This window comes from Orycteropus afer, unplaced genomic scaffold, assembly GCF_000298275.1.
Source record: "Orycteropus afer afer isolate SDZICR_OR568_19922 unplaced genomic scaffold, OryAfe1.0 scaffold00238, whole genome shotgun sequence".
Lineage (NCBI taxonomy): Eukaryota > Metazoa > Chordata > Mammalia > Tubulidentata > Orycteropodidae > Orycteropus > Orycteropus afer.
The window spans coordinates 2,080,701-2,099,751 of NW_006921825.1; the positions used below are offsets into that span (position 1 = coordinate 2,080,701).

General features: G+C 41.1%; 1 protein-coding gene across 1 annotated transcript in view; it reads right to left on the reverse strand.

Moving 5' to 3' along the window:
- PRELID2 (PRELI domain containing 2) overlaps positions 1-15,164 on the reverse strand; it is a 112,565-nt gene extending 97,401 nt beyond the window's left edge. Inside the window, exon 1 of the mRNA XM_007949105.1 lies at positions 15,090-15,164. Within this exon, the coding sequence (XP_007947296.1) occupies positions 15,090-15,164 (75 nt within the window). The remainder of the gene's footprint in view (positions 1-15,089) is intronic.
- Positions 15,165-19,051: the final 3,887 nt, after the last annotated feature.

Here is a 19,051-nt window from a genome sequence, read left to right on the forward strand (position 1 = left end):
TTGGACCATTGTGACCCAAAGGGTTTTCTGAAGCAGGTCTCCAGGCCTAGTCTGTCTTAGTCTGGAAGCTCCACTGAAACCTCTTTGGCATCACAGCAACACACAAGCCTCCAATGACAGAAGGGTGATGGCCGCTCATGAAGTACACTGGCCGGGAATCAACCCTATCTCCCACATGAAAGGCAGAAACTCTACCACTGAACCACTAATGCCCAAATATCTCATTTGTTGTTGCTGTTAGGTGCCACTGAGTCAGCTCAAACTCACAGTGACCCTACATACAACAAAACCAAACACTGCCCAGCCCTGCACCATCTCCACAATCGCTGCTATGTTTGACCCCATTTAGTCCTCACAAAAATAAGTGAACCTGTTAAAAAGTATTAAGATAGAATCCTGGTATTAAAAACATAAAGCTTGCACACAGGCAAGGTAACATGGAAAGTTTCTAGTCCCCATGTCACACTAGGGACTCTCAGGGAAGCAAAGTGATCTGATGACCCAGATATCCAGCAATAATCCTGGCCTTCCTTAAACCCAGCTCAGTGTATCACGAACTTGAGTGTGCACAAGAACTACCACACAGGGCTGTGCATATATACTATGTATGCTATACTTTATGGGAGGTTATGAAGGATTTTTCAAGGTACATTTTGATTTTACTTTGCCTATAATTACGCTTTTTCCTTTTTTCACAAAACTGTGTCAAGTAATTCTTCTCCCTTCCCCAAAGGTATAAATCTATTGTAAATATCATTGTATAAGTTGTTGTTGTTGTTATGTGCCATCAAGTCAGACCCAACTCATACAGACCCCTCCTTGGGTTTCCAAGGCAGTATCACTACAGAAGTAGATTGCCCAACCTTCCTTCCGAGGGGTGGCTGGTGGGTTTGAACTGCCAGCCTTCTGGTTAGCAGTCAAGTGCCTTAGGCACTACGCCACCAGAGCTCCTACTGTATAAGCTACATGTACGTAAAGATCTTAAAAAAAAAAAAAAAAAAACCTACCAGGTGCCATTGAGTCGCTTCTGACTCATAGCAATCCCATGTGTTTCAGAGTAGAACACACTCCACGGGTTTTCAATGACTGTCATTTTTCAGAAGTATATTACCAGGCCCTTCTCCTGAGGTGTCCTTGAGTGGATTCCAAATGGCAACTTTTTGGTCAATAGCTAAATGCTTAGACATCCGTGCCATTCAGGGACTCCATGTAAAGATATAACACGAGGAAAATGTAGACTCTCCTACAGTGTAATATACATTTTTCTTTCATTTATCTTTTATATATTAAAAAGTAAGAGGCCAAAGATTGAATGAATCTGGGTAAAAAACAAAATAAACATACAGCTATGAAAAGTGAGAGACCAATAAATTGAGTCCATCTAAGGCATATCATTCAATATACTTGTAGGAAGAGCTTCATGAAGATAAGGCATTTATCTTTTCTATTTACTAGGGGAAAATGTCTATAAACTTTCAGAAAGCCTACATTTGAGAGTAAAAAATCCAAAACCAAACTCACTGCCATAGAGTCAGTTCTGACCTATAGTGACCCCCACGGGGTTTCCTAGGTTGTAAATCTTTACATAAGCAGACTGCCTCATCTTTCTTCTGTGGAGTTGATGGCGCATTCAAACCACCAACCTTTTGGTTAGCAGCCGAATGCTTTCACCACAACATCACCAGACCTCCTTTGAGAGTAAAAAGTTAATGAAATAGTAACATTCCAAAAAGGTCAGAAGTCAATATCTACCTTTTATCATCCTCTCAAAAGGGGTCAATAACCTCCAAGGGAATCATTGTCTACCAACTTTCAAATGGGATTATCTGAGAGAGGGCAGGGAGGCAGATGACCTAAACAGATGTGTCTGGCTGTTTTATTTGTCCTGGAAAGAATACACTGGTACCAAAAAAAAAAAAAGAAAAGAAAAGAAAAATAAACACCAAACTCACTGCCATCAAGTCAATTCCAACTCATGGTGACATTTAGGGAGCTCTGGTGGTGTAGTGCCAAAGGCATATGCCTACTAACCAGAAGGCTGGTGGTTCAAACCCACCAGCCACTCCTCGGAAGGAACACTGGGCAATCTACTTCCATAGAGATAGCGCCTCGGAAACCCAAGGAGGGGTCGCTATGAGTTGGATTCGACTCAACAGCAGTGAGTCAGTGACATTTAGGACAGAGTAGGATTGCCCCATTCTTCCTTCCTCAGAAGTAAGGTTGGGCAATCTACTTGCATAGAGACACTGCCTCAGAAACCCAAGAAGGGGGTCACTATGTATGCGAAACGACTCGACAGCAGTGAGTTGGTTTTTTGTTTCTTTGTTTGTTTGTTTAGTCTGTAGAGGTTCCAAGGCTGTAAATTCTTTTGGAAGCAGACTGCTTCATCTTTCTCTAATGGAGCAGCTAGTGGGTTCAAACCACTGACTTCTTGGTTAGCAGTCAAATACTTTAAGCACTATGCCACCAGCAGTCCTTACACTGGTACAAGAGGACCTAAAATGAGTCTAGTGTATTAACATATCTGCATTACAATCACTAAGGGAACCTTTTCTACTCAGGCTGCTTCCAAACATGCACCTGCAAAGAGATGAGGTGGCTGTGAAGAAATCTGGTGTACAGCTAAATTTCTTTTTTCAGACACATGCAATAGTCTACCGCAGAAGAAAAGGTGATTTTATACCAAGATCAAATGAGTCATTGATTAATCAAAATGTCAATGATTAAGAACTAAAACTATTTAAGTAGACAGATATTTTGAATGGTGTTCATTGATCTTTCAGAACAGCACAGTGAGGAAGTAGAAAGAACAAAGGACAATGAGCCAAGACATACAGACTGAGATGCAGCCATCTGTGAAGCAGGGTAGGGAACCACCAGATGATCCTCAAAGGCCCTTCTGGCCAGGACAGTATAAGATTCTAAACAAAGGCCAACCAATGTCACATTGGCTTCTCTCTTTCCAAAATGTTCCAATAATCTACGATGGCATAATAAAAGTTTTTGAAAAGGGTAATGTGTGACACAAAGTTATACTTCCTTACTTCAACATTAAATGCATATAGTCAATGCATTTAAAGCTACAGAATCTATAAAACAACTCACCAATATTATTCAAAAGTGGCATGGTCCATTGAAAGACAAAGATTGACTAACTGTCCCAGATGGGAGGAAACTAAGAAGACATGACAACTAAATACAACATGGGATCCTAGATTGGCTCCTAAACCAAAAAAAAAAAAAACCCACCACCAGTGGATAGGTTAGTATTGCAAGAGAATCACAGAAGTATACAATGCCAAATCAAAACAATCAAACCCACTGCCTTCGAGTTGATTCCAACTCATAGCAACCCTATTAGAACAGAGTAGAACTGCCCCAATAGATGTACAAGGCATTTGGCTGCTAACCAAAAGGTCAGTGGTTTGAATCTACCAGCCACTGTGCAGAAGAAAGATAAGGCAGTCTGCTTCTGTGAAGATTTTTACAGCCTTGGAAACTCAATGGGAATCATTATGAATCAGAATAGACTTAATGGCACTGAGTGTGGTTATTATTTTGAAGTTTTTACTGAAACAGACTACCACATCTTTCTCCCAAGGAGCAAATGATAGATTTGAAACACCAACCTTTCCGATAGCAGCCAGGGCTTAACCACTGAGCCACCAGGACTCCTCTGGATTGGATCCTAGACTGGAAGTTTTAAAAAATGTTGATTCATTCTTTGGATGCAAACATAGCTAACATTCATTAAGCCAAGCATCATTATAAGGTGCTAAGTATATACTTTAATCTGTCCACCTTATTCCCTTCATCTGTAAAACGGGAGTAAATACCTACTTCAAAGAATTGTTGAAGAAATGAAAGGAAATAATTATACGTAAATCATAATCCCCAGCACCATGTAAGTACTCAATAAATAACAGCAGGGTTTGCTTCCAAAGAATGAATCAACACATGTAAAAGCTTACAGTTTCATGACTTAAGTCTTTACCTTGCAATTTATTGTGGTGGTCTGGCATTAGTATACTGTTAGCATCCATTTGCAATAGAAAAATATTTAAGTGATGCTTAAAAACTTACTAGAAGATAGAAGACATCAAGCTCAATTGGCATAACATACTACATAAAAACATTGCTCTACATCCTGCTTTGGTGAATAGTGTCTCGAGCCTTAAAAGCTTGTGGTCGGTCATCTAAGATGCAGCAACTGGTCTCTCCTGTACAGAGCAAAGAAGAAGAAGGAAATCAAAGATGCATGGAAATAATTACTCTAAGGTACTAGCGGACCCAAGGAACCTCTGCCTACAGGACCCTGACTCCAGAAGAAATAGATGGTGCCTGGCTACCACTGTCAACCATGCAGAGAGGGTTCAAAATAGGAGATTCTGAATAGAGTGGGAGAAAAATGTAGAACGTAACTCAAAACCACAAAAAAGTTCATGCTTACTGGTCTGACAGACACTGGTGAAACACCTCCCCCCAGATTGTTGCTGTTGTTTTTGTTATGTGCCATCAAGTCGGACCCAACTCATAGCGACTCCTTCTTGGGTTTCTGAGGCAGTATCACTACGGAAGTAGATTGCCCATCTTCCTTTCCAGCCTTCTGGTTAGCAGTCAAGTGCCTTAGACACTATGCTACCAGACCCCAAATTACAGCCCCTAATCACCCTTCAGGACAGGAACTGAACTCAATCCAGTAGCTTCCAGTCAGACAATGGCCAAGCAATAAAGTCAATATTTACACCAGGCAGGTACAGGCCTTAGAACAATCAATGATGGGAGATCAGAGCGGAAGCATTTGCATAAGGAGACAGCTCAGAGGGCAGGAATGCACAGGAAAGAACAGAGGGAAAAGGTAACCACAGGGAGGCATTAGGAAGAGAGCTGTTACATTATGGGGATTGCAATCAAAGTGATGAAACAAAATGTGTATGAACTGTTGAATGGAAAATGAATTTGCCCTGTAAACTTTCATTCAAATCACAATAATAATAATAAAATAATAATAAATTTATTAGAAGATTAACTAATATTTCTAATTTTCCTACACTCACATAACCTTATAAGCATATGCTCTATCAACTCAGAATTTGTATAAGATACGACAAGGACTCAATGACATTTCCCTTCATGCTAGCACTGTGCAAAGTGCTGCACTGGATAAGTAAGGTTACTACAGAGAATATGTAATTTAAAAATGCACTGTTTCTAAATACTTTAAAAGCTCTGAGAGACTAATAATTAAAACATGAACCCCTCCAAGCCATGAAGAGTGGATGAACCCCTGAAACTATGGCCCTGAAATAATCTTTAAACCTAAAACCAAAAATATCCCATTAAGTCTTCTCAAAACCAAACAATAAGGTAGCTTACCTAGTAAAAAAGGTCTGCCTTGAGCACTGTACTCATTAAGAGCTGTCTATATGGGATCAAACTGACAACAGCAACTCGAAAGATTAGATAGGAACCTTAGGGGACAGTGAGTTTATGTTAATGAAGAAGGAACAATTTAGAAAAGGAGGGTAAAAATGGTCATACAACTCAATGTCACTAAATGGTACATGGAGAAAGAGATGAGCTGGTGTATGTTTTGCTGTGTATATTCTCAACAACAACAAAATAAATAAAATTATATATAAAAAATATGAACCACTCCCAACACTATAAGTCTGTTATCTGTCCCTATGAAAATTATCATTTCCCTCCATCTTTCTTAGCAGTGAGCCCCTTGAGGATAGGACCATGCTTTTTTTATCTTCTCATAGCCAGAGGACAAAGGAACTCTGGTGGCTAGTGCCTAAGGCATTTGACTTGCTAATCAGAAGGATGGCAGTTCAAACCCACCAGCCACTCCACAGAAGGAAGGCTGGGCAATCTACTTCCGTAAAGATTTACTGCTTCAGAAACTCAATAGGGGTTGCTATGAGTTAGAATCGACTCAATGGCAGTGAGTTTGGTTTTTGCTTTTGGTATCCCAAGGACAAAACAATGCTTGTGGATTAGCAGGCACGTAATAAATGTGTATTAGCAAACACGTAAGGTAGTGCTGTGGTTAAAGCACGCAGCTGCTAACCAAAAGGTCAGCAGTTTGAACCCACCAGCCACTCCACAAAAGAAAGGAGCTTTGGAAGCCCTATGAGGCAGTTCTACTCTGTCCTTACAGGATCACTATGAGTTGGAATCAACTCAATGGCAATGGGATTCAGGGTTAGTGGACACATAATGAATGCTTAACAACTGGTACTTTAATAGTCAAAACTCTTTTATACACTGATTAAGCTATAACCTCCACTAGGTAACTTACCCAACATAAACATACCTTAAGATTACTTGAGTAGCATTTAAAAAATAAAGCATTATTCAAATAGACATCTTTATTCATTCTCACTCTCCTTTTTACCATTCCAACTTAGTAAAGTTTTCTACAGACTACTTCTCTCAGCTTTTTATTTTCAGGTTTATGGGATAAATGTAATAAATAATCAGTGTTATTGCTAATATCAAAGTCCCTGGGTGGCACAAAAGGTTAAGCTCTCAACTACGAGCCAAAAGACTGGTGGTTCAAACCCACCCAGAAGCACGTTGGAAGACAGGCCTTGTGATGTGCTTCCAAAAGGTCATAGCCCTGTATGGAGCTATTTTCCTCTGATATACATGGGTCAGGTGGAGCTGATAGCAACAAAAACAACATGAATGTTATCCTTAGTATTCAACAAATATTTTTTTAAATACTTACTGTGTGCCAACATTACACTAGGTATATTATATGCACCCACATGCATTTTTCAAGTTCACTTCCCCAGTAATTGCAGAGAATAGTTATTACTATTCTCATTTATAGATGAGGTAACTGAAGCATGTTGTTATTGTTGTTAGATTCCATCGAGTCGGTTCCAACTCTTAGCAATCCTGTGTACAACAGAAAAAACTCTACCCAGTCTTGTGCCACCCTCACAACTGTTGCTTATCTTTGAGCTCACTGTTGCAGCCACTGTGTCAATTCATCTCACTGAGGGTCTCCCTCTTTTTTGCTGAGCCTCTAGTTTACAAAGCATGATATCCTTCTCCAGGGACTGGTCCCTCCTGACAACATGTCCAAAGTATGTGAGATAAAGTTTCGCCATCCTCACTTCTAAGGAGCATTCTGGCTGTACTTCCTCTAAGACAGATCTGTTCTTTCTTCTGGCATTCTGTGGTATATTCAATATTGTTCATCAACACCATAATTCAAAGGCATCAATTCTTCAGTCTTCCATATTCATGCATATGAGCGACTGAAAATGCCATGGCTTGGGTCAAATGCACCTTAGTCTTCAAAGTGGCATCTGTTTTTTTAACACTTTGAAGAGGTCTTTTGGCAACAGATTTGCCTAATGCAAAACTTTATTTCTTAACTGCTGCTCTTATAGGTGTTGACTGTGGATCTGTAAAATGAAATCCTTGACAGCTTCAGTCTTTTCTCTGTTTATCAAGATGTTGCTTACTGGTCCAGTTGTGAAGATTTTTGTTTTCTTCATGTTGATGTGTAATACATTCTGAAGGCTGTAGTCTTTTTCATCAGCAAGTGCTTCAAGTCCTCTTTGCTTTCAGCAAGCAAGGTTGGGTCACTTGAATATTGCATCAGATGGCTGAAGCATAGAAAAAGGAATTGACCTCCCAAGCTTCCATGGCTACTGACACTCCATCCCCCATCTGATGTCAGATCACAGCCCATGCTCCTCATGTCTGCATTCTTCATGGCATGCCTGACCTTCTTCTAGCAAAACTGAGGATGAGAAGTAAAGGAAGACTATTGTAGGTGGAGAAGGGGTGAAAAAGAAAAATAATCATTCTGTTAAACTAGGCCTGTGCTTTGAGAATTCCATTTATTTTGGAATTATAGGTTCAACCCAATATTTCTGGAACTCTGCAAGGAGAGATGTTCCACACATGGAAATGTCAGATTTGCAAGGTTAAAAAGATAGGATCAGAAACATTATTAATTACCCAATCAACTCTACTCTAAATGGAAATAGCCATTCATAAATTCCCTTTATGAGCTTAAGGGTAAACACTGAAAGAATTTTGACCAGCACCTCAAGCTCCCAACTAGAATAAATAAAACACAAGATAACTGTGTTGAAGCAAAGAAATTATTTTAACCTGTCTGTTTTATTACAGTACTCAAAGTAAAGACATGTTACCGAACCTCACACTGAATTCAGTCTGAAACTACCTAGGGCTAAATCCAAGAAGGGAGTCACTGAGCGGCAGAAATGGTTAGGTGCTCAACTGCTATAAGGTTGCTAGTTCAAACACATCCAAAGCTGCTTTGGAAGAAAGACCTAGTGATCTGCTTTCAACAATTCAACCAATGAAAACCCTACAGGGTTCATATCTAGTCTGACACATATGGAGTTTCCAGGAGTTGGAATCACCTCAAAGGCTACTGGTTTAAACCTCCTCCACACACACACACACACACACACACACAAGAAAACAGCTGCCATCAACTCAATTCCAACTCAAGGTGACCCATGTGTGTCAGACTAGGACTGTGCTCCACAGGGTTTTCCACAGCTATGAACTTTCAGAAGCAGATCATCAGGCTTTTCTTCCAAGGCACCTCTGGGTGAAGTCAAACCACTATCCTTTTGGTTACTAGCTGAGTGCTTAACCTTTGGCACCACCCAAAGATTCTTAGTTTAAACCCCAAAAGAGTGTATTTCATTCATTCACTCAACTAGGATTTACCTACTATGTTCCAGGATCTTTGGGTACTTGGGATATATCAGGAACAAATGACAAAACTCCCTAACCATGAACCTTGCACGCAACTCACAACGGCTCCTTTGCCTATGGAATAAAAACAAAATCAACATTAACAAGTCTACTGCAAGAAAAACTGTAACTTCTCTGTCCTCTTTTGAGATAAAAACAGAAAAGCAAGTCAACACAATGGCTCTCTGGGCCCCTGGTTCTTTTTAATGACTTTAAATTTAAGGTCAATCAAATTTACAAATATAATCTCCTTGAAGAAGGGCTTCTCTTCTATACTGCTACACTCATCTGTGCAATTTTGTGATTCTCTTTATTGATGATTTGGAGAGAACAGCTGTAAATGATGTAATAGAAAGACAAGTGTTATACAAAGAAAAAAATCAAAATACACTGGCAAGTACATTGACCCATCGTTCATGGAAAGAAGAGTTGAGCATCAAATGAATAAGCCATTTTACGTTCATAGCATTCTTCCATTGAGAGTTTGAGATACAATGTACTCTATGAACAAAGAATATTGTGCTATTTGTTTTCAAGGTGCTTCTTAGCTTTCAAAGCATGAAGCTAATATTTAGCCTGTGGTATCCAACAGGCAGGTGTAAGAAGAGCAAACATTCCTCAGGTTTTAAAAATAGTAGTATATTATAACTTGGAAGGCCAGTCCTAGCATACCAAAAGCCAGAGATCAGTAGACTCTATCTAAAATAGAACTTCTTCAGTACTAAAGGAGCTTCAAACATACCATTGTACAAAATCAGATTAAATGCTTCCCAGAGATCCTCATGTCTGTCCCTGCTGTCAAGTGCTTCCTTTGAAGAAAAAAAAAAAAAAAACTAAAAAAATACATGAAAGTGTATTTTGCCAAAAACATAATTTCTACTACCTTAGGCTTATAAAGAGCAGCTTTTCAAAGCTGCTGCACATTCAATTCTCACAACAACCCAGGAAGATGGGTGGGGTAGAATGAATTACCATTTCACAGATGAGAAACTAAGACAGCTAGGCTGTTTTATATAGTTGTGCTTGTTACTCACAGCAAAGGGGCCCCCATCAAGCAGGCCACTGAGTACTGGGTTACATTTACCTAGAAGGAGTGTCTTTTTCTAATTCACATAAATAGACCCATTTAGTTTTGATGAGCTGTGAGACTATGTGGAGGTCCTCTGTAAACTAGCAGTGGTAGCATCTAAACTTGTCTAGATTCCTTAGGTATAATAAGCAGGAACAGCTCAAAGCTGATTCCTAGGAAGTGGAGCTCAGACATACCTCCACTCTCCAACTTCTTTACCATTTCTGATTCCAACCATCTCCCCCCTCCCCAATCCTCCTCTCTACTTCTCTGCTGGGTTCTACAGATAATTTGTCACAATGACCAGATAGAACTCTCAGACCATACTTATAATTAAATGGTTTATTAAGGAAGTAACACGCTACAACTTGGAATCAGGAACAGGTAACATGTAGGCAAAGTCTGGAAGGCTCCCCTGAAGAGGCGCTCATACCTCTTCTTTCTTCAGTGTAGAAAAGATCTCTCTGCTGTACAAGAAAGTAGGCCCTTCTCTCTGTCTTGCACACCCCCTCTCAGCCATTCAGGCTTCCTCTTGGTCACTTCAGCATAGGCCTTTCTGCCTTCAGCTCCCCTGCCATCAGCCTTTCCACTGCTCACTGACCCAGCTCATAGCCAATGCAGCAGTTTTGTTCAGCTCTGTTAGCTGCATTCCTACCAGAAGGTTTCCGCTGTCAGGAGAAACTGTCACAGGGCCCCTTCTGGGGGTATCACTGCCAATTCTGCCAAAGGGCCCCTTCCAGGCCTCTCACTGTCTTCGGTGTTATAGCTGTGGACCCATGTTACAATTTTAGGAGGTTCCTCACCTTCTCTCTCTCTCTGCTTCTTCTCTCTTATTGCTTCTCTTGCCTTTTCTTCTTTCTGCTTCTTTCTTCCTTCTTTCCTTTCTGTCTGCAAACTCTGTGAGGCTGACTGCATATACAACAAACCACTGGTCAATTTCAAGGCACGACCCTCCCACCAGGGCCATGAACTGACCAATCCCTTCTTGTTGGCCACAGTCACTTCATTTGCATAGCAGGTATAGTCACTTGATTTGCATAAGTATATTGACCAATCCCTGCAAAGTGTGAAAAATAAACCAATCACAGGGTAGGCTGCAGCCCAGGGCCAAACAAAAAGTAGCAAACCATCAAAAGTTGTTTACAGTTTTCCCAGGAAATGTTAATGGACCCAGAAAAAGAAAACAAACCCTCTGGGGTAAAAAAACTGGGGCAAAAATAACTCCTGAGAACTTAGGAGGAAAATATCTCAAGCTATTTTCTAAAGAACCAAGGCAAGAGGCCACATAAAGGAACTCAATTCATCAAAATCTCCAAGATGGAACCTTAATCAAATTGCACAAAGGTACAATAAAAGCAAGTGGAAGCTGGTTCCCAAGGCCACATAACCTGACAGTGAAAGCACAGTGATTAGAATTGAGGTATACTGACTTTCAGTTTATGGATTTAAATAACAAAAGATTAAAATGATCACAGTAAATGGATTTATTTATTGACATCTGATACACAGCCCCACCCAGAGATCACCCAAGCACAGGTTGTTTTGTGAATAGGAGCACAGAAGTGTAATGTCACCCATGGTGTTAATACTGTCCCATCACTAGGACTTCAGTCTGGGATGCACACCTCCTTCTCCAGCCCTGTCTTTTAAAATGTTGTTCTCAGTTCTTAGAGCAAGTCTGTGTACTAGTTTCTAATCTAAAGCACACTTACTATGTATGAGGCACTAAGTGTTTACAAGAATTTATACTAGATCTTAACTGAACACAACTAGATAGTTACCTAAACTATACTACTTGGGGCACAAAAACTGTCCATTTTAGCCATAGAGTGGTGAGAATTAGAAGACTGCTGTTGGTTTTCAACACCAAGCTTTGGAGGGATTTGTTACATAGCAACACATAATTGAAACACTGTATTTTTTCACCTTAAGGCACATGGAAGCTATTTACTTATTTCAAGCATACTGGGTCCACTCAGGTAAGAAATGTCTGAGACAAGATTACGAGATTAGATAAAGAGCACAACAAAGCTAACTGGAACATTTTATTCATTCAACAAATATCTGAGCACCTGTTTTGAGCAAGTCAGTACAGCCTGGGGATTAGGGGTGTGGACTTTGGATTCAGACTTGTGTTAAAATCCTGGCTCTCCAAGTAGCTAGCTGTAGGAGCTTAGAAAAGCTGCCTAAATTTCTCTGAACCTCAGTTTTTCCAGGTTGTGAAATGGAAGTCAATCATTACTACCTGCTGAGGCTCCTGGGAGCAATAAACATGACAGTGTTTATTGCTTGCCTAGGAATCTCCTATTTATGTGCCAGCCATCATCTCACAAATGTTACTTGTTCTGGTAAAACTTTCCTAATGACCAGTGTTCATGGACTTCAGGAGGTCCCCTGCTTTACTCAGTCACAGTAATAATCAAACCAAAACCAAACTCACTGCCATTGAGTAAGTCCTGATTCATAGCAACCCCTCCTTGGGTTTCTGAGGCAGTATAACTATGGAAGTAGATTGGCCAATCTTCCTTCCGAGGAGTGGCTGGTGGGTTTGAACCGCCAGCCTTCTGGTTAGCAGTCAAATGCCTTAGGCACTACACCACCAGAGCTCCTACAGTAACATGTATTTTCCCTTTCAAGTACACATCATCAATTGGAGTTATGTGTTCATCTGTTGATAATGTATTAATGTCAGGCTCACCCATTATAGAGGCCATCAGCTCCATGAGAAGAAGGTTGGTCTGGTGTGCCTACCACCGTACTTCTAGCATGTAGAACAGAGCCTGGCACCTGGGGGGGTTAGTTTAAACACATTTCTTGAATGAAAGAAAAGCACTTGGCCCAGAAGCTGAGCTGACACATGGCAAGTGCTGTATTATGCTCTGTGCTTCCGCAGGAGTGAGTCTTGCCCTGATGAAGTTTAGATTCTAATGGGGAAACAAGACATGTACAGAAGTAACTCTACCACGCTATAAAAGATGGTCAGCAAAGCTTAGACCTGGGAGTTCTGAGAAGGTGGAGATGAGGTCCTAACGAGGGCAACCCAGAACGGCTTCCAAAGCTGTAGTGGCTGGAGGACCCACATTCCAAAGTGTCAGTCCCAGCAAAACATGGAACAAGAAGTGTTTCTTTTGAAGGCCTAGAAGCCTGACCTAACGCAAAATGTATTCCTATGTATGATGAACAAATAATCCAAGAAGCTGGACTACATAAAGAAAAACACAGCATCAGGATTGAAGGAAAACTCATAACAACCTGTGATACACAAATTACACAACGTTGCTTGCTGAAAGCAAAGAAGACTTGAAGCACTTATGGATGAAGATCAAAGAGTACACCTTAACATAAAGAAAACAAAAATCCTCACAACTGGACCAGTAAGCAACATCATGATAAATGGAGAAAAGACCGAAGTTGTCAAGGATTTCATTTTACTCAAATCCACAATCAATGCCCAGAGAAGCTGCAGTCAAGAAAACAAACAACACACTGCATTGGGCAAATCTGCTGCAAAAGACTTCTTTAATGTATTCTTATTTGCATGAAAAAGCTGGACTATAAATAAGGAAGACCAAAGAAGTATGGATACATTTGAATTATGGTGTTGGTGAAAAATATTAAAGACACCCTAGACTGCCAGAAGAATGAACAAATCTGTCCTGCAAGAAGTACATCAAGAATGCTCCTTAGAAGTGAGAATGATGAGACTTCATCTCTCATATTTTGAATATCAGGAGGGACCAATCCTTGGAGAAGGACATGATGCTTGGTAAGCTAGAGGGTCAGAAAAAAACAAAAGACCCTCAGTGAAATGGACAGATACAGCGGCTTCAACTATGGGCTCAAAGATAGCAATGGCTGTGAGGATGGCATTGGACTAGGCAGTATTTCACCCTGTTGTACACAGGGGATGAGATAGAACCATCTCATGACACATAACAATAACAACAACAGAATCCTGACCTAAGGCAAAATCTATTTCAGGTCCATAATTCATTTATTCATTCATTCATCAGATTCTTCCTGAGTATGCAGTAGGCACTAGAAACTGTTCTAGGTATTCACGGAGCTGACATCCAGACCACAAAAGGTCTCCATAGTAGCTACACTATGTAAACCAGAGTCCTACTCACACTTCTGTAAGTTGGACACCCAACTGTGTCACCTCCTCTAATGGAGGTTAGGCTTTACCACTTAAGAAATGGCCTTCCTCCCCCAGTTTCTCCTTTAGTTTTGCTTCCAGCTTGCATCTGTGGAATGTGTTGTCCAGAGTCTGTTACTGTAGGCAAACTGCAATTTTAGCAATCTCGATTAAGAATGTGAAAGCTGAAAGGAAACCTAAAAGACTTCTGGTATAACACCTTCATCATACAGATGTGGAAACTGAGGCCTAGAGAAAAGATGACTCTTGGCCAAGATCAATATGAACTTAAGGCAAAGCCCGAGCAGAGTCTAGTCATCTCACCTCCCAGGCTTGTTTGCTTTTGATTTTCAAAGAAATTTCCCATTCTCCTAATGCCTCAGGCCATCCCCCTAGAAGCAGCTCTTGGGATGAAAGAGGGATACTGAATACAGAGGCTAGGGTCCACAGCTGCAGTAGCATGAATAACAACAGTAATATTTTAGAGCACATTATGATAAGCACTTTACATGCTTATCTCCCTTGAATCCTCACAAAAACCCTATGAGTTGGTACTATGTTCCTCATACTACAGATTACAAAAAGTAAAGCACAGAGAAGTTAAGCAGCAGGCTCAAAGTGCCACAGCTGTTTAATAAGAGAAAAATGGTGAAGCAGTGGAATAATAATTCTGAATAAACTAGGAAGATGGCTTTAACCTCCTGTACTAGCTTTTAAGGAGTCAAAATGTATTAGAAAGACCCAAGAATCATCTGCAACCCCAAAAAGGCTCGAGAACTTGCCGGCCCTTGGTCCCGCAAGGGTTTCCCCAAAAACCTCTCCCTTCAGCTGGAGCTAGATGCGAACGTGATGTCACGCACGGTGCCTTGTCTCTCATCCCAGACTGGGAGCTTTCGAGGAAATTCACTTCCACCCTCGCCCCACGCATCCCTAAGGTGAACCCCGAAACTGGAGAAGAGGACGTCGGTAGGGATTTTCGCATGGTCGGAGAAGAGAGGATAGACCTGCAGGAGCCGGCGCGCTAGAAAGCAGACAGCTGGGACAGCAGGGCTAGCGCGCCGAAAACCCGAGCCCCAAGCCCGAGAAGGGCCTGTGGTGGGGTGGGGTGGGGTGGGGTACCTTTCGGAGGAAGCTGGCGACCACCTGCTCGAAGGGATACTTATACACCTGGTGCACATCCAGTGTGACCCCCATCCCAGCACTCCGCGGCCCCCGCGCGCCGGCCACGCCTCCGAGAACCCAGGGCGGAGGGAGCTCTGTCTCTGTCCCGCAGGCGTCCACCCCAGAACAGCTAAAGGGGCGTGGTGTTTTTTTTTTTTTTTCCTGCTCTTTCAAACTTTGGAAACTTTATTGTCCACTCGAATAAACAAACAGTTGGTCCCGCACCCCGCCCTGTTTGGACAAAGTTGTTGGTGGACTGCAAGGCGAGTGGCACACATAGCTCCTCATCCGGGCGGAAGCGCTCCCCAGGGCTCGCTAGACAGAGAAGGAAATTGTGCGCGGTCCTGGCCCCCTCTCCAGCTCCTTTCCCAACCACGCCTGCAAATTGAAGTTTCTCTGCAGCTCTTCCTTGGGAGCCTTGGAATTTGGGCCATGTACTTAAATGTCATCACCTACCCTGACGCCACAGAATAAGCCCTAAACTGCTATTGGCAGCACTAAAACAAATAATAAATACATAAACTATCCGCCCTCAAAGTTCAGGGGTTGTAATATAACCCTTCTCTCAGTGTAAGTAAATACAGTGTGACAAAGGCCAGTGTCTGCATTACTCACCCGACTAGGGAAGCTAGCTGCTTCTGAGGCTTGGGGTTGGGTCTGAAGGACAATAAAAAGTGACCATATGCCCTAGAAGTGTCCAGGATAAAGAACCGTGGTTTAGTGTATCTACCTCTAGGGAAATTTCTTTACTCACTAAAGTTAAACACCAGGAAAAAACAAAAGGATACAAACAGTATTTGAGTATTCTTTACCTAGAAGTCAATAAACTGTTGAACATATTACTGAGCACCTACTATGTGCCAGGGGAGCTCTGGTGGCTTAGTGCCTAAGGCATTTGACTGCTAACCAGGAGGCTGGCGGTTCAAAGCCACCAATCATTCCTCAGAAGGATGGTTGGGCAATCTACTTCCATAGTGATACCGCCTCAGAAACCCAAGAAGGGGTCAGGGGTCGCTAAGAGTCAGATCTGACTCCTCGGCAGTAAGTTTGGTTTGTTTGGTTGGTTGGTTTGTTTTGGTACTGTGCCAAACTCTGTTAGGAGTTGCAGATTAAACAGTGAACAGGTAGGGTCCCTGCTCTGATGTAGGGTGGATGAACTAGATGATTTAACACCCAATAAACAAAATAGGATAATAAACAAGATAATGAGTTAAAATTAAGGGATTAGGGCATGGTTTTATCTAGGGTGGATAAGAAAGACCTCTGTGAGGTGGTGATATTTACATTCACAATCATAATCTCCCATGCCTCTCCCACACAAAGTGAGCTTGATCAGGCAACCCTGTTGTTGTTAAGTGTCATCGGGTCAGTTCTAACTCATAGCCCTGTTGTAAACAGAAAAAAAAATGCTGCCCAGTTCTAGGTCATTCTCACAATATTGTTATCTTTGAGCCCATTGTTGCAGCCATGGTCTCAATCCATCTCATTGAAGGTCTTCTTCTTTTCACTGACCCTCTAGTTCACCAAGGGTGCTTGATGTCCTTCTCCAGGGACTGGTCCCTCCTGATAATATATGCAAACTATGTGAAGCAAAGTCTCACCTTCCTCACTTCTAAAGAGCATCCTGATTGTACTTCTTCTAAGACATTTGTTTGTTTTTCTGTTTTTGTTTTTTGGTAGTCCATGAGGAATAGTCAATATTCCTCATCAACACCATAAATAAAAGGCACCAATTTTCTGTCTGGACTTGTTACACTGTCCAGCTTTCACATGCATATGAAGCAATTGAAAACACCACTGCGTGGGTCAGGTGCATCTTAATCCTGAAGGTAGTATCATTGCTTTTTAACATTTTAAAGAAGTCTTTTGCAGCAGATTTTCCCAGTGTAGTACAACAGTTGATTTCTTGACTGCTACTTCTATGGGCATTGATTATCGATCTGAGTAAGATGAAATCCTTGACAACTTCAATCTTTTCTCCATTTTTCATGATGTTGCTTATTGATCCAGTTGTGAGGATTTTTGTTTTCATTATATTGAGGTGTGATCCATAGTGAAGACTATAGTCTTTGATCTTCATCAGTAAGTGCTTCAAGTCTTCTTCACTTTTAATAAGCAAGGTTTCATCATCGACAAGTTGTTAATGAGTCTTCCTCCAATCCTGTTGCTGCATTTTTTCTTTATATAGTCCATCTTTTTAGATTATTTGCTCATCATATACAGATTGAATAAGTATGGTGAAAGGATATAAACCTGATGCACAGCTTTCCTGATTTGAAACCACACAGTACAACCTAAGGAGCTCTGGTGGCCCAGTCATTAAAGCATTTGTCTGCTAAATAAAATGTCAGCAGTTTGAACCCACCAGCCACTCCATGAGAGAAAGATGAGGTAGTCTGCTTCTGTAAAGATTTATAACCTTAGAAACCCTGAGGGGCCATTCTACACTGTCCTATAGGATTGCTATGAGTCAAAATCAATTCAGTGGAGTGGGTCTTTTTTTTTTCTTTAGTACCTCTTTGTCTGTTTGAACAACAGCCTCTTTGTCTATGTACAGGTTCCTCAGGAGTACAATTAACTGTTCTGCAATTCCCATTCTTAGAATGTTATCCATAATTTGTCATGATCCACATAGTTGAATGTCTTTGCATAGTCAATAAAAGGTAAACATCTTTCTGCTATTCTCTGCTTTCAGCCAAGATCCATATGACATCAGCAATGATATCCCTTGTTCCACACCCTCTTCTGAATCTGCCTTGAATTTCTGACAGTTCCCTGTCAATACATTGTTGCAACTTTTTTAAATTATCTTTAGCAAAAGTTTACTTGCATGTGATATTAATGATATTAATTGATATAATTTCTATATTCAGTTGATCACTTTTCTTTGGAATGGGCACAGGTATGGTTTGCCACATAAGTGTCTTCCAAATTTCTTGGCATAGACAAGTGAGTACTTCTGACATTGCATGTGTTTCTTGAAACATCTCAATTGATATTCCATCAGTTTCTGGAGAAGTGCATAATTTTGTCTGGGGTGGATAAGAGAGGTCTCTCTGAGGTGGTAACTTTTACATTTATAATCTCATGATCTCTTTTGCCCCTCCCACACAAAGTCATATTAACCTGGCAACCCTAAAGCAAAACCCACTGCCATCGAGTTCATTTCGACTCATCATGACCCTATAAGGCAGAGGAGAACTGCTCCACAGTGTTTTCAAGGCTGTAAATCTTTACAGAAACAGATTGCTCATCTTTCTCCCATGGAGCAGCTAGTGGGTTCAAACTGTTGATCTTTTGATTAGCAGCTGAATGTTTTAGCCACAGCACCACCAAAATTCCTGTCTGGCCTTGGATAAATCCAGCTTTCCACTTATTCACTGCCTCACCCAAGCAGCTGAAAGAAGTTAGAGGAAAATGTACATCCTTTGTGTCTGGTCTCCTTTTAGTTCATAACCACTAACCTCAAGAGGCCCTTTGATCATGTCAGGCAAATACACTACATTTTTCTAATCCACTTACTCACTCTCCCGCATACCTCTCACCTCAAACCTCCAACATTTCCTTTCCCATTCTTATTCTCAGGTAATTACCTTCCTTTCTTTTTCACTTAGTACATAGGAAACAGAACTCCACCACATCTATCTAACCCACCCATGCAAATATTTTGCCTTCTTTATGTTCCTAATTGTCAGTACTTGGTTTAGGGTCACTCTCCCCACTTGTCCACTTATGCCAGTGGTGGGCTAGCAAATGTTAAACCAAAAAAAAAAAAAAAAAAAAACATTCTATTGCCATCAGGTGAATTGTGACTCATGGTGACCCTATGTGTAACAGAGTAGAACTGCTCCATTGGGTTTTCTCAGCTGTAATCTTTAGAGAAGCACATCTCTAGACCTTTCTTCCATGGTGCCACTAGG